Here is a 26,236-nt window from a genome sequence, read left to right as displayed (position 1 = left end):
TTCTGTCGCCCATTACCCACTTCTGATCCTGTGCTCACTCTACTCCAGCTACTGATGCAGGAATATATATATATATTTACAAGAAAATACCAATTTTCACTTTCAAAAATGACTTGTGACCCCCAAATGCAGCCATCCTTCAAAATCTCCACTTCCGAAATCTGACTTTTGTGATGCACGTCTCCTAGCAAATCCACAAAAATGTGTATGTTATGGGAAATAGTGTCTAGAAATGCATATATTCCTGAAAATAAAATAGTATTCTACCAAGGAAAATGTGTGGGTGGGGGCACAAAAATGCTGGTGAACTTTCGTGAGGACCTTTTACAATACAGTGGTACCTCAGGTTACATACGCTTCAGGTTACAGACTCCACTAACCCAGAAATAGTACCTCGGGTTAAGAACTTTGCTTCAGGATGAGAACAGAAATCATGCTCCGGCAGTGCGGCAGCAGCAGGAGGCCCCATTAGCTAAAGTGGTGCTTCAGGTTATGAACACTTTCAGGTTAAGAACAGACCTCCGGAATGAATTAAGCACTTAACCTGAGGTACCACTGTAATAATAATCACAAACTGATGTGGAAATGTGGAGAACTAAAATGATTAGAAAGATGAGAAACTGCAACAGATAGATTTATCTGTTCCTACATCCAGTCATCTTTCTTCTCAGTCTTCCTCTATTCCATGAAAGAAGTGGTAATTTTGATGTGTGTAATTAGTTTGTGTGTTTTAAAATACAGCTGTGAATTTTTCTAGGTTTTACTGTTTTATATTCTTGTAACCCACTTTGAGAGGGTGTGTGTGTGTGTGTGTGTGTGTAATAAAGCAGCATATAAATTTCTCCAGCTAAGTCATACTCAGAGTAGAACTAATGATATAAATGGGCTTAAGTTATGACTAATGTGGGATATTACACACAGTTCCTGCTAACAATCAAGTGATTAAGCAAGAAAACAGATCCTGCTCTCCCTAAACAAGAAAGCCAGGATACCCACCACTGTGACGGTAGCAAATTACACTGGTGGCTACACCCATGCAGGTTGTTGGCATCCGTCTGTTTTGAGAGACAATGAAGTGCACCTCCAGGGGTGATGTCAAACTCCTAGAGAATCACAGCACCTGCAGCTGCAGAGACTGGTACCTTGTAACTGCTACCTCCTGCGTTGTTTTTGCTGCACTTGCAGCACCCAAGTGACCTCTTTGGGGTGCGAGCCTAGTCAGTGTGTATGGAGGGCCTGGGCTGCCCAGACGAAAATAACCTGCTCTCTGCCTTGCTGATGTGGTCCAAAGGAAAGCAGAGCAATACGTTTGGCACCAGCTTGGCTGGAGTTGCCAGAAGGAGGCATACATGGCGCCATCCAACTGTGAGGGAATGCACTCTGGAATTGTGTAGGGTTTACTCCTTAGCCTTTTTTTCTCCCAAAGATGTCCAGCAAGGCAGAGGGTACATATTTACCCCATAGCCTTTTCTTCTCCAGAAGATATATCCCACAAGGCAGCAGAGGTTGAGCATCAGAGTTTTCCTTCTCCTAGATGGGATACCTTCCCAGGTTGATGAGCGCCACCTGCCCCTCATTTCTCTCTACAGAATGTGCAGAAACTGCCTTCTTGACCATTGGAGCGACTGCTGGTCTTGTCCGCTCAATTCACCTGTCTTTGCATGCAGGGGAAGTCCCTAACTCATGGAGGGTTTGAGACCCATCTGCTACCCTCACCTGGTTTAGCCGGCCAGCCAAAGCCATTTCAGAGGGTGTGTCCACTGTCTCATGCTGACAGCTTCTAAGAGCCACAGGTGAGAGCTGAGTGCAGGGTGGGGACCAAGGGTGGACAAGCTACCCCTGAAGGAGCACAATGTGTTCCCCACCAAAGGTACCACCCCTCTGTTAACACCCCATACTCACAGAGAAATTTCCCCACAAATTTTTGCTCAAATGTGGGTTATGTGACTCAACACTGCCCAGAGAGTGGGGGAAGAGAAGAAACAGGAACATATGCTATATTACTTTATTGTTGTTGTTAAGATTTCCACAAAACAGAAGTTTCAAACACAAAAAACCATTTATTTTTTTAAAGAAAGACATTGGGAACAATGTTAATATTCCTTCCTGCTGGGAAACATTCAATCAAACCACAGCAAGTTGTTTTATACTTCAGAAAATAATGATGTGAAAAGCAAGCCCTATCATTTTGCATAATTATATAAAATAACAGCGTGGTGGCTTAGCACTGTGTATGAACCCTATCATTGCTCCTAACTTCAATGATTTATTAAAAAAGAACCACATCTGTTTTATTCATATATCTCGGGGGCAAAAATCCTAAACAAATTGGTGGTACCTTTTGGAAGATAAGAGACATAATTTTATGGATATAAGCGAGTACCTGGGCATTTTAAACAATGAAATAATATTCATGTTCTGTATACTCAGAAAAAGTGTGCCCATTTTAGCCGTATATATTTGAAAAGTAAGTGCTTCAGAAATCTTGGCGAAGGAAATTTTATGATGCGCAATAAAAAAAATACCCTCCACTACCCCTTAAGTGATTCCTTTTTATTTTCTTTCCAGAAGAGAGAAATAGCCTTATTGGTTTCCTTTCCCGGGGCTGAAATTAGCCCCAAAGGGGCCAATTAAAGCACATTTCCTATTATCTGAGTCTACCTGGCACAATGGTAAAACAAGTGTGGTACCAGCAAACAGATTTCTTTTCTGTGAATAAATATGCATGTACCTGATATGCCATCTCAGAAGAAAAACGGCTTCTTCCCAACTCACACCTCATTCTCTCTGTTGCCTCACTGCCTGAGGAAAACAGGCACATATCACTCTTCAGTGGATAAGATTCCCTTCCAAATCAGATCCCCAAATGCAAGCAGTCAGGTTTGGATATACCAAGAACACAGGAAGCTGCATTATAACCCAGTCAGGGCACTGGTCCATGCCATTCAGTATTGTCTAAACCTCCTGGCAGTAGCTCTCCAGGGTTTCAGGCAGAGAAGCTTTTCCAGTCCCACCTGAGATGGCAAGGATTGAACAGGGGACCTTCTGCATGCAAAGCAGATGCTCTCCTGCTGCCTCCCCCTTTCTTCCAAACTTTTTCCCTTAGGATGACATCCCAGATGTTAAGTTATGTTGACTCATTTTAAAGATAAAGACGGCTCAATTGGCAACGCCGACCAAGCTGGAATTGTAGAGATCGATGCTTAAGGCATCGTGATTAAGCCAATAATGGCATCCAGGTATTTAGTGAAAATATTAGAAATGAAGCTACAACGTAGTGGGATTATAATTATGTTGTGCTGGAAAGTGCTGTTGCAAAGTAAGGTGTGCAAAATGCCTCTAACATTTCTTGAAATGGACTGCTAAACTAAAACTTTGCGTGCTACAGTCTGAAATGAGCTACCAGACAGCCTAATTTCAGAAAGTCAGGCATTGTTCCGTTATTTGAAATATGTTCTTCTGATTTTCATTGAAACCGATCTAATTTTGACTGGTTTGTCATTCACTGTCCAGGTTTCCCACCGAATCCCTGTTGCCAGCATCCTCCTTGTGACCCGGTGAACACCATTGAGATTTGCAAGGCCGCACTGGCTGAACCACCAGCCTGTTTTCTCACTAAAGTTACTGCAGCTCTTCACGGGCTGCTCCTGGAGAGAGCAGGCTGGATTGCAGCCATCATTGTCCATATCAAATGTACTAAAAGGTAACGTGTTCTGGTTGTCTTGTTTTCTGTATCCCCGAAATGCATCACCTAAATTATAGGAACAAAAAAATAGGGGAAAGTAATTAAACACATCTGAATTAAGCATTTAACAGTGCAGGTCCTGACTAACTTGGGCCCTACATACTTACTAGCTAGTAACCATGAAGGCAGTAATGCTTCTGAATACCAATTGCTGGAAACTGCAGGTGGGCAGAGTGCTGTTGCGCCCAGGTCCTGCTTGTGGGCTTCCCCTAGGCATCTTGGCCACTGTGAGAGCAGGATGCTGGACTAGATGGGCCACTGGCCCAGTCCAGAACACTCTTATGATGATCTTGAGTTATGCTCTTACATAAATTGTCATTCTCCTGCACTTCTTCCACACGTCACAGATTCAACCAGAGGATGGGAAACAGTCTCTGATAATCTATATTACACTTAAATAGACACAATAGGAAGTGCTTCATTCATGAATTGCTCCTAGCAGCAATATCTGGAAGCAGATTTATAGGGCAACTTTCTTTTCTGTGGCCTGTTAAATTATCTAACACTGACTTTTACTTCTGCTGTGAGCAAAGTATGTGTGATGTCACCGAAAAGCTCTTCATGCCTATGAAACATCTACCTAATACTCTTCCACTGGAGGACTCCCACAGTCTAAGCAAGAACTTCTTCCAGAATTCATACACTACCCTTGTAGTATGAGCTGGCTTTCTGTGGCTAAGTATCAAAATATACACAGCTTGACTTTGACTGCCTCGTCTTGTTTGCTCTAGTCTTCCAGCAACACCTATGGCTTCTAGACTGGCCAAAAAACATCATCAGTGAAGTCTGTAATGATGACTTTAAGCAAACTCTTCACTTGCCTTGAAATCATTCTGCCTATTAACCAAACTGTGTGTAAGGTTTTGACTTAGATTATTCTGAAATAGCTGGTCTAATACATTGCCTTACCATCTAGCTCCGTGCTATCAGTAAAATCTCAGTTATCTTTTCCTCTAAGAAACAAACAAGGGATTAGTAATGGTGGCTGAATCCTAGTTTTAGCAACTGCTTGCAACACAGCTTGCCCCAAAATTCTTGGCCTATACTTCCACAACCTGGCACCCTATAAATGCTAACTCCCATCAGCCCCAGCCACGTGGCCAATGATCAGCAGGAATGATGAAAGCTGTAGTCCAAAACATCTGGATAACGTCAGGTTGGCAAAGGCTGTCCTACATTATGGATGCTCACAATTGTGTATATACACATGTAGTCTTACATTCCTAGAAAGACATACAGTAAACTGTGGGGAGGTTCTCATGCAATCCCTTCCAGTGTCTCCAGTGTCGATTAAATTACTCCCTTTACAGATTTACACACCATCTCTCAGCAAAAGGTTCCCAAGGCAGTTCACATAAGCAGCCATAACGTGTAATATGGGAGCTGAGTACCTTGGCCATGACAACGTTGGTGATCTCAGAGCTTGGAAAATGTGCTTCTGAAGTCATGATACTTGCTCCAGCCAAGACACAGGAGCTCCTGGCAGATGCTCTATAGTTTATTGTCTATATTTGTTGACTTGCCACCCTATTTTCACATTTGCAGAGCCTATCATTTTAAAGCTAGACTGCTGCTCCCATCTGAGTCTTACCGGCATTTCCAGAGTAACGTCCTAAATGTATTTTAAAAGAGCACGCTTCATCCTCTAACCAAAAACTGTCATACGATGCGTATGCATACGTGTCATCTTCAGCCTCCAAGCCCACATAAAGCATGAAGCTGGCTGTTTTCTGGTTTGCTATGTGGAAAATATTTCGGAGGCCGAGCCAAAATTCCCCTGTAAACAGAATTAAAATAAAACTCTAAAAGAACAGAAGTGAAGATTTATCCCTCCCCCCCACACACACACACCTTCAATCTGTTTGCTATTAATCCTGAACCAGTTAAAGGAAGCTATGTTTAATTATTGATTTATACCCCAGCTTTTTCCTCTGACACACACACACAAGGCAGCTTAAAGATAAAAAGGAGAACCGTTAAAAACACAGAAAAAACTATTATTAAAACAATCGTTAAAAAACAATTATAATATTGATAGAATTAAACTAGCTGCATAATCAATCTGATCTATTTAGTTCTTCTACCATAACAAAACAATGATCTGAGACTTCACGTATAGGTTCAGCTGAACAACAATCTGCTCCCTCAGTCACCCCGGAAGTGGGAAATGCTCAGTACATGCAGTGGGAAATATCAGTGTATTGTGCTTGATATGGTTCCATTATTATGCTCTGCTCTTGGAGGCCAATGGATCCATTGAGTTTCCAAGCAGCTTGGGGGGGGGGAGGATTTTCCAGGTGATATGACAGGCGTTCCTGTCGGAGCCCTGGCTCCCGCCCATTATAAATCATACCCCATTTCCCACAGGTATACAGCTCAGGACCTCCACTCTTATTAACTCTCAGACGTGTTGGGTTTCTGTTCCTCTCACTGTGCAGATATTGTGTAGGATTGGTTCATGATATGTCTGTGTTATGCATTCCAGCACCGACTGTTGGAATCACGGGAGTGGATGTTTACTGTACTCTGTTTCCGTTTGTTGTTGCTTTCATTTCTGACTTCTCTCCGAGGAAGATCAGAGAGAGGAGACATGTTTTCTTTGGTTCTGCCTTATGCTTAATAAAGGAGCTTCATGTTCACAACCCCAGCCTAGCTCTGACTGTGTTTTATCTCTGCTGGACTCTGGATGTGTGCTCAATGTCTCCAAGACGTGAGTAAATCGTCGGGGAAGGCTGTCGGAACTCCCTAGAGCTGCACGCTGATGGGAGGGACAGGTTGGAAACGTTCTTGTTGTTCGTCCATGCCCCTGGCCGACCCAATAAGAAGAATCTACCTCACATGGTTGTTGAAAGGATAAAATGGGAAGGGGGCAACCATGTGTGTCACCTTGAGCTCCTTGGAGGAAAGGGAGGGATATAAATATAATAACAAAAACAAACATGGACACACCAAATTTGTATGTCCCTAGCTGGGCTGGAGGACACGGGTGGCGCTGTGGGTAAAACCTCAGCGCCTAGGGCTTGCCGATCGCATGGTCGGTGGTTCGAATTCCCGCGGCGGGGTGAGCTCCCGTCTTTCGGTCCCAGCTCCTGCCCACCTAGCAGTTCGAAAGCACCCCTAAGTGCAAGTAGATAAATAGGTACCGCTTTATAGCGGGAAGGTAAACGTCGTTTCCATGTGCTGCGCTGGTGCTGGCTCGCCAGAGCAGCTTTGTCACGCTGGCCACGTGACCTGGAAGTGTCTCCGGACAGCGCTGGCCCCCGGCCTCTTAAGTGAGATGGGCGCACAACCCTAGAGTCGGACACGACTGGCCCGTACAGGCAGGGGTACCTTTACCTTTAGCTGGGCTGGAGTACCAGAAAAAAGTCCTAACAAATAACAAATTGCTACCTTCAAGGTCACCAAATCCAATCAAATAGTCAGACCATGTCCTCTGAAATTCAACGAGCCCCTCAGTTCTCTTCTGGATCACTGTCCATCCCCCTCCTCGAAAATCCATCTCACACAATACCTGAAACGTATATAGATGATGGTGGTGAAATCTTTTTGTAAAGAAGCTGGCAAATTCCCACCACACACACACACCCGGCCAAATTAAGCAAACACTAACATTTGTACACAATGTGGATTTCTACAAAGATTGGCTTTCAGTTTTTCACAGTGAGTTCACTAATTCTTCTCATTTTCCCTTCCCTTTAAAGAGGTCTTGGAAAAATTCTTGGAAACAATTTGTTCAAGCTAGGTGCAGCAATGTTATCAACACAGGACACACACACACACACACACACACATGTATTTATTTATATGTATGTATGTATGTGTATGTGTATGTATATGTATATGTATATTGTGATGGGATGGTGAGCTGCTTGTGCGTAAAATCCTGATCCCTCAGAGTTTGGCTAAGTCCCCAAACCTCTGTCTGTGATGGAGCTCCTTAAGCATGGCTCCATCAATCGCTCGTTGAATCGGACAGTGGGCGTTTACGGAACTTCTTCCAGCATAAAAGCTCCTTAACGGAAACGCGTCTTCTGGACTCTCGGCGTGACAGTTTCCGCCGAGGAGTGGGTGTCCCTACGGGAGGTCCTGAAACCTCCCCACTGTTCTCGCTTGAAGTGTCTCTGAGCCCTCCCTCCGACTCACTTTCCCTTGGAACTCCACTTCTCCCCCTGCTGGTCCCCTCCTCCGCTGAGTGGTCTCTCTCACCCTCCATGAGCCCTTTCACCTCCTTAGTCTCAGATGACAGTTCCCTGACATCCACCTCCCCTCCAGGGCCCCCTTCACCCCCTTCCCTCCCCTCCTCTGCGGGAGGCGAGGGAGCAAAACCCCTGAAGGAACCTCCCTCATCTTCCGAAGTTTCGAACACTTCCCTCCACCTTTTGCTGTTTCCGGTTTCCAAGTACTCCTCCTCCTCGGAGTCTGTACCTCCTTCCAACTCCGATTCCCTGAATCCCTCCAGTTCCTCCTCATCGTCGGTGGTGCCAAAGTACTCCCTCCGGAACCTCGCTACTGGCTGAGGTTTCCTGGGGAACCTTTGGTGGAACGTTTCGATCAAGACCTCGTCATGGACCTCCTCTGCCTTCACCCAGGTGTTTTCCGACTCCGGTTCCCCTTCCCACGCGACCAAATACTCCACCTGATTACCCTTCCACCTGGAGTCGATGATTTCCGCCACATAGTTACGGCTTTCCCTTTCTTCTATGGCTGGCCCCCGTGTGGATACCCCTACACCTTCCCCCCTGTATGGTGACAGTAATGACCTGTGGAATACTGGGTGCAGTTTCATGTGGTTCGGTAACCGGAGTCTGAAAGCCACTGGGTTGACCTGTTGGATGACCTCAAATGGTCCCAATCTTTTGGGTCTCAATTTCTTGCAACCCCCCTTGAACGGCAATCCTTGGGTGGATACCCAGACCCGACTCCCCACCCTAATTGTTTCACCTTCCCTTCTGCTCTTGTCTGCCTGCCTCTTATATTCTTCTTTGGCCCTTTCTAAGTTGTGTTGGAGTTGACGATGGATCGCTTCCATTTCTTCTACAAAAAGTTCAGCGGCCGGAACACTCCATCTCTCTCCTCCTTCCCCTGGAAACGCCCTGGGGTGGCACCCATAATTAGCCAAAAAGGGGCTCATCCCGGTGGACACATTCTCTGCATTATTGTAAGCAAATTCCGCTAGTGCCAACTTTTCGACCCAATCGTTTTCTCTGTCATTGACATAACACCTCAGGTATTGTTGAAGGATACCGTTTGCCCTCTCCGCCTGCCCATTGGTCTCAGGGTGCCTGGCAGTCGAAAAGTTGACCTCTACGTGCAACAAGCTCATAAGCTTCCTCCAGAATCTGGACGTGAACTGTTTCCCTCTGTCGGAAACCACCCTCAAGGGGGCGCCATGCAGCCTAAAAATATGTTCTACAAACAATTTCGCTGTCTCTTCCGCCGTGACTGCATGTGAGCAAGCTACAAAGTGACCCATCTTAGTTAACTGGTCTACTACGACTAGTATGGCGGTTTTCCCCTGGGATTTGGGCAGATCAGTCATAAAATCTATCGACACCGCCTCCCACGGTCGTTCTGGTGTGGGTAACGGTTCTAATAACCCCGCTGGTGCCCGCCTTTCTCCTTTGGCTCTCTGGCATTGGTCACACCTTCTCACATACTCCCGTACATCCTCCCTCACCTTGGGCCACCAAAACTCCCTGGTCACCAACCACATGGTCTTGTGTTGCCCAAAATGCCCCGCTGTGGGATTGTCGTGCAGCTGTTTGAGTACTCTCCCCCTCAATTCCCCTTCGGGTATATATAGCGCCCCTTTGTAATACAATGCCCCGTTTCTTTCTTCAAAACCTCCGGGGTCTTCTCCCTCTCTCCTTAAACCTCTGAGCTTCTCCTGGGCGTACTCATCATTTACCGTTCCCTCTACCAGTTCTCTTTGCCCCACCCAGGCCGCACCACACACCCAGTGGTCCTCTGGGATAATATGTCTCTCTTCTGGCGCTCCCTCCCCCTCCAAATATTCAGGTTTGCGAGAGAGAGCGTCCGCTCTGATGTTTTCTGGACCTGGCACATAGCAGATTTCAAAATGGAATTTGGAGAACTCCTGGGCCCATCTCACTTGTCGTTGGTTGAGCACTCGTGCCGTTCTCCAATACTCCAAATTCTTGTGGTCCGTACACACTTGCACCTTATGCTGTGCGCCAATTAGTAAGTGTCTCCATCTCCGGAACGCTTCGTGAATGGCGAGTAGTTCTCGGTCATATACCGTGTAGTTCCTCTCGGATTTGTTCAGCTTACGCGAAAAGAAGGCACACGGTCTCCATTCCGACTCATTGCTCCCTGGCTGAAGCAGCACCGCCCCCACCGCCCGGTCTGAGGCATCAGTTTCCACTCTCATGGGTTTTTGTAAATCCACATGCAGGAGCTGTTCTTCCGAAGCGAATGCCTTTTTCAATTCCTCAAAAGCGTGCTCCGCCTCCGCCGTCCAAACGAATTTCTTCTTGCTGCTTAGACAGTCCGTGATGGGAGCCGTTAAGTGGGCAAAGTTCTTGATGAATTTACGGTAAAAGTTCCCAAACCCTAAGAACCTTTGCACATCTTTTTTCGTTTTCGGTGTCTTCCATTCCAGCACCGCCTGGACCTTGCCTGGATCCATGGCTAATCCCTTGTCTGATAGGCGGTACCCCAGGAATTCCACCTCCTTGGTGTGGAACTGACACTTCTCCAATTTCACCCACAACTGGTTTGCTTGCAGCTGGCTCAGCACTTCCCTGACATCCTTTACATGCTGCTCCTCATTCTCTGAATATATCAGCACGTCATCGAGGAAGGCCACGCAATTCTTGTAGAGCAAAGGTCCCAGTACATGGTTCATGAGCGATTGAAAACAGGCGGAGCCTGCTTGTAATCCAAAGGGCATAACAAGATATTCGAAAGCCCCTAGGGGGGTGAACATCGTTGTCTTCCATTCATCCCCCTTCTTTATTCGTATCAGGTTGTACGCTCCTCTCAGGTCCAGTTTCGTGAATATCTTTCCCTTCCTCACCCTGGTCAAAATGTCATCAATCCTGGGCATGGGGAAAGTCACTGGTTCTGACACGGCATTCAGCCGCCGGTAGTCCACGACCAATCTCGGTTTATCCGTGTTTTTTTTGTCCACAAAAAACACTGGGCTGCCCCCCACCACTCTGGACTCTCTGATGAAACCTCTCTTCAGGTTTTTGTCAATAAACTCCCTCAACTCCTGCATTTCCCTGTCTGACATGGCGTACAGCTTGCCCACGGGGAGCTGGGCCCCAGGGACCAGGTTAATTTGGCAGTCAAAGTCTCTATGCGGTGGTAGTTTATCTGCTTCCCTTTCGCTGAAGACCTTGCTCAGGTCAGCGTATTGTTTGGGCACCTTCCCTTTGTCCGCCACTTCCGTCCCTGCTAGGGAGGCTTTTGCCCCTTCTGGCACCTTTCCCTCTTTGCAGTGTTCCAGGCAATGTGCTGACCCAAAGGAGACCACTCTCTGATGCCAGCCCACTAGCGGGTCATGCAACGCTAGCCAGCCTATTCCCAAAATGACTGGCGCCCCTCCCAGGGTGGCTACATTGAACGCTATCCTTTCGGTGTGCCTTGCCACCCTCATAACCATTGGGACGGTCTGTAGGCTAACTTCTCCCCCCAACAGCTCCCTCCCATCGATCGTGGTGACCTGCAGGGGGTTGCTTAAAGGGAGTGTCTGTATCTGGTGTTCAGCTGCAAACTCCTTGCTCATAAAATTACAGGAGCTGCCTGAGTCCAACAGCGCTTTGGTCTTTAGTGGGTATCCGTTTGCCAGCTCTAGCAACACCTCTATTACTAGGGCTGGTCTTGGAGGTTCCGGAGTGGGCACTTTTACTGCTCCTTGGCCTGTCTGCAGTGCCCTGACAGTGGCAGACAGGCGTTGGCTTTTACTGGCTCCTGGACTTCCTCCTCCTTCCCCCCAACAGCTCCCGCCATCCCTTGCCATTCCTTTCTTTGCGGGCAGACTCTGGCAAAGTGACCTGGCTGCTGGCAGAGATAACATTTCTTGGCGCTCTTTCCCTCCTTCTTCCTCCCTTCACTGGGATTTGAAACTGCGCGCGCGCGCGCTGTTCCAACTTCCATCGGCTCTCCGGGCGGGAAACTTGGTTCTGGAATCTCTGGAATGCGGAAATCCCTCCAACGCTCTCCTTTCCCCTCCCGCTTCTCCAAGGCTCTTGCCTCCTGGCGCGCTCCAATGGTCAGCGCTGATTTGGTCAGCTGGTCCATAGACTCCGCCCTGGGCGCCCGGGAAAGTTCGTCTTTCACCGCCGAAGAAAGCCCCTCTTCAAAGAGCATTTGAATGGGTTCCGCCGATAAGTCCCACCCCAATTTATGTATCAACATTGTAAACTCAGTCCAGTACTCACGAACCGATCGGCTCCCCTGTTTGCAAGCCATCAATTGCCTGCGCACCAGTCCCCGTTCAATCTCGCTGGAAAACATCAAATCCATGGCGCGAAAAAACTTCCTCGCGTCCTTCAGCATGTCACTATTCCCTGCCATCAGGGGCCTCACCCAGTCTCTCGCCCCCCCTTCGAGATGGCCAATCACAAACGCCACTCGCGATGCCTCATCGGGAAAGTCGTTAAACTGCAGTTCGAGAGCATACTGCATCTCTGTCCTAAAGGCTTGGTAGTTCCTGGGGTCCCCCCCAAACTTCTGCACCATTCCTGGCATCTTTCTTGCTAGTGTAGCGCCTTTTGCCTTTTCTGCATCCTGCGCCCTCCTTTCTTCTAGCCTCGCCGTTTGCATTGCTAGCTGGAGTTCCAACACTCTGTACCTTTCTTCCAGACTTGGACTTTCTCCAGCTCCTGCTGCTCCTCCGGCTCCGGCTGGGTTGCTCATGATGCCTCTCTGCACAAGCTGCTTTCAGGGACTGTCCGATTGCTGTGATGGGATGGTGAGCTGCTTGTGCGTAAAATCCTGATCCCTCAGAGTTTGGCTAAGTCCCCAAACCTCTGTCTGTGATGGAGCTCCTTAAGCATGGCTCCATCAATCGCTCGTTGAATCGGACAGTGGGCGTTTACGGAACTTCTTCCAGCATAAAAGCTCCTTAACGGAAACGCGTCTTCTGGACTCTCGGCGTGACAGTTTCCGCCGAGGAGTGGGTGTCCCTACGGGAGGTCCTGAAACCTCCCCACTGTTCTCGCTTGAAGTGTCTCTGAGCCCTCCCTCCGACTCACTTTCCCTTGGAACTCCACTTCTCCCCCTGCTGGTCCCCTCCTCCGCTGAGTGGTCTCTCTCACCCTCCATGAGCCCTTTCACCTCCTTAGTCTCAGATGACAGTTCCCTGACATATATGTATATGTATATGTATATGTATATGTATATGTATATGTATGAAAGAAAATAGCTTTTCTGAAGCTTGCAGGGATTGCACCTTTGACATGCATACCTGGGGCTTAGAGTCAAATTATTAGTCAATGAGTGTATAGATTTCAAAGCTAATTTCTTTATTTTCTTTTTCAGATGTCCTCTTTCAATAACATTGCTATAGTTATATATAAACGGAGCAAGGGTATTTTAACAGTGTGTGAGAGAAAGAGAAAGAGAGAGATGTTTGGACCAAATCCAGCCCTCTCCCAAACAGCTTCGTGGGTGGATATCAGCTTTTGCAAAGGTGCACAGTCCTGATAACTAGACCAACCAGAAATGAGGGACATACATGTGGCACCCATTTGTGTATGCTGTTTCCAATTGAATTAGATGTGTTTTCCATGTGAATGGCCTCTAGCAGGCAACTGCTTTTCCTTTTTTGCAATTTAACTTCTATTCAAGAGTGAGCCGTCAGACTTTTCTGCACCTCTCCCTTCTCTGTTCTGAAGTGCCTTCATCTGGCCCTCTCCGAAATTCAAAATCCTAATTTTATTTTCAGTTTTAACCTCCTCCTTAGTTACTACACATCCTATAACCATGTTTTTCCATTAGTTCTTGATCTCTGGCCAGTGTCATAAGCAAACATTTTTACTTATTTGATGACTTCAACTTCTGTAGACATTGGCAGTCATTCCTAAACACTGGAAAGGTTTTTATTTTTTTAAAAAAAGGAAATATGGAAGTTAATTATCTTAGTTATTTCAAAAGTATTCTCCAGTGCATGCTAAACTATTTCATGATTTATATATTTAACTCCTGCAAGCACAAAATTGGAGTAAGGATTTTAAAAAACAAAACACCATGGGAATGATACTGTCAATGTTAAGCATTTTCTTTTCAGTCCACAATGTTAGACTGAATCGGGGGTAAGGAACCAAGCCTGGGGGCCAGATGTGGGACTCCTCTTAGACTAAACCCTCTCTTTATCCACACCCGCTCTTCCCAGGCCATGCCCTTTATCATCTCTGTTCACACCCTCCTTGAATGTTTTTCCTGGCTGTAATGTGTCCTTGTAGTCTAATACTGCCTCTTGCTTTCCTGGATGGAAGATAGAGAGATGTGTGTAAAACTAGTCTACTGTACCAAAGTAAAATTTACATTTGTCGCTCTGTCCACTTTTGCTTCTTGAGTGCAACACGCCTACAAAGTTGGGAGGGAGTAAGACTGGTTTGACAACCTGTCTCTCACTCAGCATGTCCTGACTACAGCCTAGGTGGCAAAGCAAGCGGTGTAGGGGTGAGCTCCCCGCTTCTCCCCACCTTGCTTGCTTCCAGGACACCCACAATGGCAACATCACCAACATCAGGGCACCATAATTTGCCCTATGATGCAGTTGTGAGAGAAGAACTCTGCCCGCCCCCAAAAGCTCCTAGAGGACTATCTTATTATCTGCTTCAAAAAGCTTTAGATTGGTTGTGACTAGGGATGGAGGAGAAATTTGATTCAGTATGCATTTAAACCGAAATCCACCAAATTTGCACTTTCTGAAATAATATGTGAATCAAAACACAGCTATCATTCAAAATTTGCACTTATCCAAATTTTGCAATTCAGCCAAGCAATGTGAACAAAAATTATACCGCATTTTTCACTCTATAAGACACACTTTTTCCCTCCTAAAAAGTAAGGGGAAATGTGTGTGCGTCTTATGGAGTGAATGCAGGCAGCACAGCTATCCCAGAAGCCAGAACAGCCCCTTCTGTTTCTCCTCCCGCTTTGCTGGAGAGGCACTGCGCAGAGAGGGAGAGCTGCGCAGCACCCTTCAGCGAAGCGGGAAGAGAAACGGAGCCCCTACCGTTTCTCCTCCCACTTTGCTGGAGAAGCGCTGCGCAGAGAGGGAGAGAATATTTTTTTTCTTGTTCTCCTCCTCTAAAACTAGGTGCGTCTTATGGTCGGGTGCATCTTATAGAGCGAAAAATACAGTATATGGATATTTTAACTATAGTGTGCATTTGATTGACATCCTATACTCTTTTAAAATGAATTTAGGGGGGGTTATTAGGTTGTTGCTTTTATTTTGATTATGTATTTTGTGGTTTTATATTTTGATTTTATTCCGTAAACCACCCTGAGACCTCCGGGTATAAGGCGGTATATAAATTCAATAAATAATAGTATATCACTGAAAATAACATACTAAAATACATTGCTTGCAAAAATGTGTACATTAGTCAAAACTGAATATAAATGTTAGGAGAAATTCACACTAAAAATCTGGATTTAAGATTGGAAAAATGAGAAACTGAGAGAACCAGAATTGACAGAACCTTCCATACCCGATTGTGACATTGCCACTACAATGGCCATGGGAAAGAGACCACCTCCGTTCTTGTGGCAGGACTTTCTTTCCAACCTGTCCTTTATAGTGCCAGGTTTATACCAATGAGAAGTTAGCTAGAGTTTCTGTAAAGAGGCCTTTTAAAAGTTCAGTTAATTGTGAGTTCTGAATAATAGTTGTAACTCTGCAGGTACTCCTTTAGCCTGTAAACACTTGCCCACCTTTTATTCCTTGTGTTCTCACTACACAGTCCTCTGATTAAAGATCTGGAGTGCACAATCGAAAGCACATTTTCTTAAGTCTTTATTAGTCACACAAGGCTGATCTGGCAAAAGCAACAATCCCAAGACTGATCCCAAGAGGGAGTGTTTGTTTGGCAGGTCAGTTCAGATCTCTGGAACAGTATTCTGTGCACTGCTGTGACTGCATTCTTGGTTTTCAAAATCATAGTGCAGCTAAGAAGCAAAGCTCCATGTTAAACCCTTTTTTCTCTCTCCCATAGGGGTTGAGGAGAAATTCGATTCTGTTAATTCGCACTTTCCAAAACGCTATGAGAAGTGAAACACGGCTATCTTTCAAAATCTACACTTCTTAGAATTTTGCAATGCAGCTCTCCTGCCAAGTAATCTGTACAAAAATTCATATGTGCATATAAATGCATATATAAGTGAAAACAAAATACAAAAACACATATTAAGGGAAATTGCTTTGCAAAAATGTGTGTATTAGGCAAAGCTGCAGACAAAAATGTGCATATCAGCAGAAATCCACACTAAAATGCTGGTGAATTTCCATGAGAACTTTTTTTTGGGGGGGGTCAAAAAACTGATGTGTAAATGTGGAGAAGCAAATTTAAGAATGGAAAAATGAGAAACCGAAACTGACATGTTTATCCATCCTGGGGGTGTGAACGCAGCCTTGGCAGCCACTTTATCTTTACTGTTAAAGTGCCATATAAAAAAATATGTCACACTGGTATTTATGATTTTTCTTGTCGACTACACAAAAGGAGAGACAGAGCTTTGCGCTGTGACAAATGGGTGTTCTGTCTTGTTCGTATTTGTAAATGAATTCAGCATTTTCTTACAAGCATCACTAGTATTTCATTTACTGTTATTCTGCAATTCAGTGAAAGATCAGCAAGCTGATATCAAACACAGTTAAATAATTAAGCCCCCTCAATTTCGAAGAGACTAGTTTACACAATGCATTTCTTGCTCCCATAAGCAGACCTAGTCTTCCCCTATATTTGTGTGGGCAAATGAGATAGGGTCATACAGTAAAAGGCTGGAGTTCTGTGGCAGAACACCTGCTTTGCATGCAAAAGTTCAATCCTGCACATCTCCAGGAAGGACTTGGAAAGACTCCTGTCTGAAACCCTGCAGAACCAATACCAACTGGGTTGTCACTCAGGACTAAACTACATGGGCGAATGATTCAGTATAAGTCAGTTAGTGAACGTCAGAGGAAGTCAAAGACTGCTCCTTGGGGTAGTTGTGTGCTACTCCTAGGTATTCCTGGGACCCCTATATCTGTTCTTCCACCTACTGCTAGTGATAGCTCTGAGCCCTTGGAATACTGCTCAAAGAAAAACAAGTTGGCATAGCTAATGAGCTGTCAGTCTCACAAGGTAAGCATTTCATCTGTAGGAAAGCGGCAGTTCTCCCTTCGCCCAGGCTAAATGATGCTCAAATGGTACAGCCATCTAAGCTTCCCAAGAGCCGGAGTCTCTTAGGGTGTTTGCTAGCTGGGAAAAATTACAAGCAAGAGGATTGCCTAAGACTTCGAGGACTGCTGGCATGCTATAAAAATTATTATACTTAGTGCCAACATTGCTATTCTTTCCTATGGGAGTTGAACCACACCTGCTAGTTTTTAGTTTGGAAAAAAAGAGTACTTGAAATGCCTATGAAAAATAGTGAATCAGCTGCATTGTACTCATCTGCTTTCCAATGTTTCATGCTACAGTCAGTACATTTCAGTGACTATGTTTCCTCTCCTCTAAGTTACAGTACTTCCAGTTGAACAAACTGACCCCCCATATCAGATTTAAAATATTGGCAGTTGGCGGCGGCTTGGAAAGTGTTAAAACTACTGCTAAAGCGACAGGGACTGCTTTAATGCAGCCATAAGAAGAGGGGGAAAACAACAATCTAAGCAAACAGTAAAAATGAAAAATCTGTATTACCTCAAAGGGATAACTTGATCCTTCTGGATGGATTATGTAGAGACCGCTTGGAGTTTTTGTAACAGAGCCAATGGTATCTTTAATATCGCTGCAATCCAAACCTGGCAGACAACATTACCAGAGGAAGTTCAGGTTCAACTTTGTAAAAAGGAAACAGAGTTAATATTTTCTCTGACAGTCACTTTCCCCCTGAACTGCCTCCCCCTGGCTTTGACTCTTTGCCAAGGTTTCGGACCCATGTGAATATAAACAAGAACATGGAACGCAGGCTTCTAGGCAAAGTGACTGGTAGGTAAAGGTTAAGCATGCACACACATACACACATTAGTTGCACCTGACTGCAGTGCAACATGTCTTTTTACCCATAGATTATTGTACCATTCCAAAGAATTAGTTTACCCACATTTGAGCATAATGTAGCTGTTAATCTGCATTTTCCCATTTGCATTAGACTTGAGTAGTCCACATTGGCATGTATTTGAATACAAGGAGCGACTTCTGTCTTTCCCTTTCATATCCAATCAGATGGATGGCAAAGAAAAATAATTTATTACTTCTGATTAATTATTATTATTGCTATTATTTCATAAAATTTATATAGTTTATTAAAAAAAACTCTCAAAGCAACTTACAAAAAGAATACAACAATGAAATGATCAATAAACACTTTTGTTTTTGCAAAATCAGTAATGGCAAACCACTCCCCCACCCCCAATCTTTCTTATTTGTACCACTGCCGTACCAGGAGGAGATACGGAGCAAGAAGAGAAATGGGAAAAGTCAGGAAGCAAAAAGTATTTACCGTGAGACTGAACAGCTCGATGAGGAAATACATCAATTGGTTTTCTAGATAGTTCTGTGTTTAAAATCATAACCCGACTCATCAGTTCATTGACCTGTGTGATCACAAGAAAAACCTTAAACCATTCTTAATGTTCAGGGGAGCCCAGCATTGCCTCTTTTCTTTTATTCATAACCTTGAAACAAACATTAACATGGGATGTAATTCAGCCCAAATTAGGTACTTCTACAATCCCAAGAAAAATTACTAAATGGGGGTTAATTCTGAGTAAATATACTGAATATACTGAATATACATCTGGTGGTGCACCCCATTGATTTTGGTCGATTAAGCATGTTTTATGTAGAGCAATCCTAAGAAAAACTTCTCAGAAGGAAGTAACACTGAGCTCAGCAGGAGTTAAGAAATTAAGCTGAAGACAATAGCCTAAGTATCTCCTAGTAAAATCAATATGACTGAAGAATGCTTAACTTTGGCTAGCTCATACACACGGTTTATAATTCATATTTTTAAGAATACAGCTGCCATTTCCCACCTATTCACTGACTGATACAGAATAAATCTGAGGAGGGTCCTACATAAAAAGCTAACAATATATTTTCTGACCTTAATGGCTCCCTCATATCTACCCAAAATGGTGTTTGTGGCACTGTAAGAAATCAGTAGTTTCTTTCCAATGCAGAAAACAGTAACCAAATACTTCCTGTTGCAAGACAAACTGTTTTTATGAAATGCGCTTGCTGTGTTTGTAAACTGGATTTTGACATTTAGTTCAGCTGAATTAAGATCATTCAGTGGAATTAGTCCTGTACAGAAAGAAATGCATTCTGCAAATAATAACTGATACCTGATCGGAAAGATAATCGAGAGAAGACTGGTGATCATCCATCATGTTCCGTATCATCTTCTTGGTACTTCTTGCATATTCAACTAGAGAATTCTGCAAGTTCCCTTTAAGCAAACAGACCGTCAGTCATTTAAAAAGTTACGGAAATAATGCAATGACCCATAACAGAGCTTTCTTCAGCAATTAGCGTTGTGTGGTAATATTTCAACCAGGGTAAAAACCAGACTACATGTGATGCCAACAATTGTGATGCTAACTATCTGTGTGATTAGCAATCAGGTTGTTGGTTTCTTTTTAATTAAATGCCAGGCACAGGGGACAAACAGCAATCAGCACTGCAGTGCTGGGGCAGGTTTAAACCTTCCTTCCCCAGCTGTGGACTTCCTCAAACTCGCTGCCATAGTAATTGACAGTAGGTTGGAACTCCCATTCACATCAGTGGGAACTTTCCTCTTTCTAATGATAATGGTGGTATGAGGACATTTACTGAGATCACAGCTGGGGAAAGAAACCTCAAACCACCTCTCCTTGCACATTGTGAAGTTGGAAACAATCTCTGCTTCTCCATGTTTGTTTCTTTGTTTTCTAAGCCAACGTGATTACTCAGCACTTCGTTAGCGTCACACACAGTTAGGCCCTAAATCGGCTTCTTTGTAAAAAGTGGGATTTGGATGATTTGTGGATTTGAATCAAATTGCTTAGTGTCTTAAGGTGCTGGGGGTGGCACATCAAGACGATGATACCTCAGTCCCTCGTATCTCCAGTTCAAAGGATTGCAATAAGCAGGGCTAAGAAAGTCATCTGTCAGGATAACCTGAAGAACTAATGCCAGTCAAAGCAGACAAGACTGAGCTGGGTGGATCAACAACAGGAATAAGGCAAGTTTTGCATGTTCATACCACTTAACATTAATGTCTGCATTTGTAGATGCAGAAAATTCCTGAAACAAACCAGAGTTGCAGCAGGAAATGAAGTATTTATATTACGAATGTGGAAAGGTTCAGCCTACTAGGTTTAGAACTGTTTCACCCTGTGCTCATCCAACCCCACCAAGCTTTAGATATATTACACTCGTGTTGAGTGAATGATCTGCACTAGCTGCCTATTGACAACAAAATCAAGTTCTGGGTTTTGCTACTGATATTAAATCCTAAACAACTTTGACTCAGGATACCTAGCAGTCCAAGTATGGACCGAGGCAATTGTTAAGAAGAGGCATAGGCAAACTCGGCCCTCCAGATGTTTTGGGACTACAACTCCCATCATCCGTAGCTAACGGAACCAGTGGTCAGGGATGTTGGGAGTTATAGTCCCAAAACATCTGGAGGGCTGAGTTTGCCTACGCCTGGTTAAGAATTTCAAAGATCCATAACCAGTGGATTGCCGCTTAGCAACAACATGGAAATAGGCATTCTCAGTGTAGCACCCACCCTCTGAAATGCCTTCCACTCATGAGGTGGAGATAGTAATGATCTTTAACCAATGCTTTAAAATGTGTATGTTCACAGTTTCCCTGGACTCAGACCCTTAGTTTTAAATTTTTAGTTTTGCACTCTGCTCAGTTTTAATTGTGATTCACACTTATGATGTATTTTTATCTTATTTTTATCTACTTTTTAGGAAGCTTTGCTGAGTATTGTTGCATTTAAATTGCATTTATGTAAATTTCTTAATATAGTGAAAATAGGTAAGTAGTATATTTATTTTTAATAAATAAACTTAACATACTGTAAGCAAAATACAAATAAGTTCAATATCGTATAATTTTAGCAATATCCCGTTAGCTTGCAACAGTGAATGAAAGGAAAGAGTTTCTAAAATACAAAAGTACATACTACACATGTAATGTTTTTCTTCTCTTAACACTTTAGCTTGAAAATCACAGGGCACGTGGCATTTTTTCTTCTCCTGTGGATTTTCTGAAGATTTATTTTTTGTTCCTGGACTGGCTGCCTCTTCCACAGTGGTTGTGGCCAAAGTACCCTGACATACCAAACAGAAGGGGGAAAAGATCTGTACAGAATGTAGATAAAACAGGCTGTTGATTATCAGTAATTTAAAAAGACGGCAAACATTTTCATCTCAGAATAAGATGGTTCAGAAGATGTGAAATCTAGGCTGTTAAGTGGGGCAGCGTAGAGGAGCACATGGAGCCAAAAAGCTGCACTGGCTGCCAGTATTACCAAGCCAAATTCAGGGTGATATATACTGACTAAAGTACTGTCACATTTATGCTTATTTAATATGTGATCAGCTTAGAAAAGAGCCAGCAAATCTCTGCAGAAGTTATATAATTGGGTATTACCCAGTATGATCCAGGTGATTTCCAGGAATATGTAACCCAGCCACAGAGTACAAGGCATAATACAGTGCCCCTTGACGAAGTAAAAAAGGGGGCTTTTTCCTCCTCACTGAATGATGAGAAAAACCACAACCAACCCTCAGATGTTGAATTAAGGGTACAGAGCTTAAAAGCACAGGGCACAGGGCTGTATGGCCAGTACCTTCCAGTTTACAAATTAAATGCTGATGTTTTAATGCTCCCATTTTAGTATAAAAATAAGAAGTTAAGAGAGAGGTTTTAAAAATGGAAATATTGAACTGTTGAACTTCCTGAAGCAATGAAGAAAATGCCATTGGCTTTCCAAATATTTCCTTCAAATTCCTCTCCTTCCCCATATAAAGAAATATTCTGTTAGAACAGCTCATAGTTTTGATTGGACTGTATTCTTTGCGGCTCTCCTACAGCCCCAACAAAATATACTTATTTATTGCTTTAAGGCCACAATCCTAAACACTCTAGGGAGTAAGCTCCATTGAACATAGTGGGACTTACTTGTGAATAAACATATGTAGTAAGCATGTTTGTCTGACTTTTTTTTATAGACACAGAAACATAGAGAACCTATAAAGTTGCCTTGTACTGAGTTAGCCCATTGTTCTACATAGCTTAGTATTGTCTACACCAGGGGTCAGCAAACTTTTTCAGCAGGGGGCCGGTCCACAGTCCCTCAGACCTTGTGGGGGGCCAGACTATATTTTGGAAAGGGGAAAAAAAAGAGTGAATTCTTATGCCCCACAAATAACCCAGAAATGCATTTTAAATAAAAGCACACATTCTACTCATGTAAAAACAGGCTGATTCCCAGACCGTCAGTGGGCTGGATTTAGAAGGCGATTGAGCCAGATCCGGCCCCCGGGCCTTAGTTTGCCTACCCATGGTCTACACAGTGACTAACAGCAGCTCTCCAGAATTTCAGGCTTGTTTTTCCCCTCAGTGCTACCTAGAGGTGACAGGGACCTTTTGAGACCTTTTGTATACAAGGTATGAACAAACTGAGCTACAGCTCTTTCCCACAGTATCTTCCCCTTCTGGCAGGAGCAACATCATAAGAATAAAGCAATTACTAAGGGCAAAGAACTGTAAGCAGCCAACTATGCAGATTTCAAACAGTGTTAAGTAATTAGAGAACTGATGTTTTACAGATGGTATATAACACAGGTAAAACTAGCGAAAATGTATAAGACATGCAATAAGTGTTGGAAATGTAAAGATAAAGAAGGTTCTTTTTACCATATGTGGTGGGAATGTAAGAAAGTGAAAGACTTCTGGGAAAAGATATATAATGAACTGAAGAAGATTTTAAAATATACATTCATAAAGAAACCAGAGGTCTTTCTGTTAGGAATACTAGGAAATGAGATAAAAAGAAAGGACTGTAAATTTTTTCAATATGCAGTGACAGCTGCAAGAGTGTTACTGACCCAAAAATGGAAACAACAGGAAATACCAACAGTGGAAGACTGGAGAATGAAGCTGTTAGACTATGTGGAGTTGGATAAATTGACAGGGAAGATTAGATATTTAAGAGACCAAAAGTTCATCGAGGACTGGGGGAAATTTGTGGAATATCTGGAAAATATAAGTGAGGGACAGATAACGCTAGAGGGATTTAAAGAAGCACTGTGAAAAATTAAGAAGTATTGTCTAAAGGGAATAAGAAAGAAAGATATAAATAATGTCAATATAAATCTAAGGAATGCGTAATTTAAATAATGACTATGGATGATTTACGGAAAAGCTGAAGGAAGTCCAGAAAAAGAAGAATTTGTGAAAAATTCGATGTGAAATTAATATGTGTTTTTGTTTTTGTTGTAAACCAATAAAAATTATTATTAAAAAAAAGAGAACTGAGGTGAGAATGAAGCTCAAGAAATTGCCTTACATGCAATCCTATTATACATGTATACTCAGAAGTACCTCACATTAAGTGAAATGGGGCTTACTCCCAGATAAGTGGGTATAAGATTTTAGCATCAATTACAAACTGACCCTTGACAAAATAGCAATAACATAACCAGATGTTGGTTAAGTAACCTAGAGCTTTAGGGTTTTACACACACACACACACACACACACACACACGGCCAGAAACATTATAACACTGAAATGTAATCCTCCCTTAAAAATGTTTTTCAAAACTTTCTACACAAACCCATTGAGAACCTCTAGGTGTATTGCAATAAAGGATCAGAATGCCCCATGACACAAGTAAAATAAAAACAAAAGATGTTATTTTGTATTTACAGTAGTGTATGTGTGTTTAGAAGACGATCCAAAAATTGCAAAGGCCATTTACTATTTGTGAAGAGGTATGCCTCCAAGTTCTACTTTTATTAATGACCTGATAAAAAGCCATGCCTTCACAGATGTTAATGAAAAAACTCTCAGTAACTTTAGTGGGGATCTTCAGTCTATCTTTTCATCTAGGCAAGCAACTGCATTTACTATGTTAGTTGCATTAATATAGTTTCAGCAGGGTCTTTTCAATAGAAATACAACTGCACTCTACAGACAAACAATAGCCCTCCGAAGCAAAAACATGTTGAAAGCAGGATTTCCTTAATCTTATCAAGGCAATACATTGCAAACCTTACCATTGCAGAACATGGCTTGGCATTACCAAACACAGTATCAGCCCCAATGAAAAATATGATATTTAGGAAGATCAGTGAGGATGCACTGAGATGGATCATCTCTGAGTTGAAGAAAGGAAAAGGTTTCAAAGAATTTCAAACTGCCTTGGAAAAGACTGTCCACTAACTGATGAAGTCTTGAGTTAAGAATTCAGGAATGTGTACAGCATAAACATTAGCCTGAAAGCCAACCCTTTTATGCCCGGACTTCAGAAAACTTACACAAAATTTTATGTAACCCATGTCTGCTTTAATCCCCCAAGCAATTGTAAAGCATAAAATCATTTGATCCTAAAAGCAAATATTGCTGACATAAAGCAGTTGCTACAGTACTTAATTAAGATCTGAAAATAACTGTTCTGGGAGGGTTGGATTAGTGCCAATGTTCTGCAGGACGAAATGCAGGGCTCCTTTTTTATATGGCTTGCCAGTGTCATCAGATCTTTGCCCAGGCCATAGCATCTAGCCACCTGGAGCAGACCACATTGAAGGGGTTTCTGGAGACCCCCACCCCACCCCCAAAATGGCTTGCCAGAAAGCCCACCCTCCCCCTCCACCATTCCTCTCTTCATCTCTTCTTCACACTATCTGAAATGCTATGGATCTTCCTCCCCTCTACCTTCTCTACGTTCCATCCTCGCACATGCTCAGGTTTTCCTCTTTCCCTTTCTCCATGCTGTTTCAAGAAGTGTAGAGAGAAAGAGAAGGCTGCCAGGGAAAATTCAGCCCACAGGATGCCAGCTACCAATCCCTGTTCTAGGGGAGAAAAGAGCACAAAATCCTAACTACTGATTTCAGACTCTGACCATCTGGAAATAATATACAGATCAGCTTGCACTAACTCACAGGAACAAAAAACGCCACTGACCTCAATAAGAAATGGCTTAGGTCCATGGTACCTCAGGGCAGCCTTCACCAACTGACACCCTCCAGATGTCTTGGGACTGCAGCGCCCATCAGACAGCACCAGCACTCATGCTGGCAGGGGCTGATGGGAGTTGTAGTCTAAAACTTCTGGAGGGCTCCAGGCTGATGAAGGCTGCCTTAGCGGAGCACTTCTGTATATCAGAGGCTCAGTGAGGGTGGGGACATCTTGCCCACCCACAGTCACACCTGAGAGCCAGTGTATCATAGTGGTTAGTCTTAAACTAAGACCTGGGAAAGACCAGGGTTCAAATCCCCACTCCTCCTTGGAACTCACATGGAACCACCTAACAGGGTTGCTGTTGGGATTAAATGAGCAGGGATAATAGAATAATAGAATTGAAGGGACCACAAGCCCAAACCCCTCCAAGGCAGGAATCTCAGCAAACAACTGCCCCTTTTTGTTTAGGCAGGTTTTTGCCTTACTGTACCTTGCAGTTTTTCACATAGAATCACAGAATTGTAGAGTTGCAAGCGACCCCGGAGGGTCATCTAGTCCAACACACAGGTAAGCTGCCCTGGAGTACTAGAAGGACTATAAATATATAGTATAAATAGTACTATAAATATAAAAACGAGGTGGCATAGCCAAAAAAATCAAGACAAATACTTAACTGACGTTCTGCCCCCCTAACATGAAGCCCGCCCCTCCCCAACATAAATCCTGGTTACGCCCATGCATATAAATGTGACAATGATATATGTATATGTATTTATTTATTTTTACACACACAAAAGAAGGGATGGGGCCAGTCAAGCCTTACCTGATTTATTTTTATTCCACAGCTTATCGATTACATTTATATATCCTTCCCTTCTCTAAGGAGCGCAAGGTGGCATACCAGGTTTTCTCTCCCTGTTCTTTTAATACCCACAGCAACCCTATATATCAGCCTAACCTCGCGTGAGGTGGTTAGGCTCATTGTTTTTTTCTTCTCTGGGGGGACGCAGGGGGACGCATACCCCTAAACATTTTGTGAATCTTTGTACTTTTGTCCATTTACTGTATTTGTTTTTCCTGATTTTAACTATAAAATGGTGATTTTCTTGAGTCAAAA

The 26,236-nt window shown here is 43.5% G+C and overlaps 1 protein-coding gene and 1 long non-coding RNA gene across 2 annotated transcripts; one reads left to right on the top strand and one right to left on the bottom strand.

Annotated features, from left to right (window-relative positions):
• Nucleotides 1-1,991: 1,991 nt before the first annotated feature.
• Nucleotides 1,992-24,778, bottom strand: ANGPTL5 (angiopoietin like 5). Its single transcript, XM_083610031.1, has 8 exons — nt 24,216-24,778; nt 21,113-21,260; nt 19,278-19,381; nt 18,431-18,524; nt 17,629-17,729; nt 7,136-7,256; nt 5,337-5,522; nt 1,992-3,751 (listed from the first exon to the last, which is right to left on the bottom strand). Exons 1-8 carry the CDS (start codon nt 24,312-24,314, stop codon nt 3,441-3,443), a joined length of 1,164 nt encoding a protein of 387 aa, XP_083466157.1. The 5' UTR covers nt 24,315-24,778; the 3' UTR covers nt 1,992-3,440.
• LOC310760976 lies at nt 21,220-24,107 on the top strand. The gene is made up of 3 exons (XR_014547143.1): nt 21,220-22,087; nt 22,180-22,754; nt 23,474-24,107. It is a non-coding gene; the product is annotated as an uncharacterized lncRNA (long non-coding RNA).
• Nucleotides 24,779-26,236: the final 1,458 nt, after the last annotated feature.

Source organism: Podarcis filfolensis (genome assembly GCF_964270895.1).
Source record: "Podarcis filfolensis genome assembly, chromosome: 4".
In the NCBI taxonomy this organism is placed as follows: domain Eukaryota; kingdom Metazoa; phylum Chordata; class Lepidosauria; order Squamata; family Lacertidae; genus Podarcis; species Podarcis filfolensis.
This window is presented reverse-complemented; position numbering and strand designations above follow the sequence as displayed.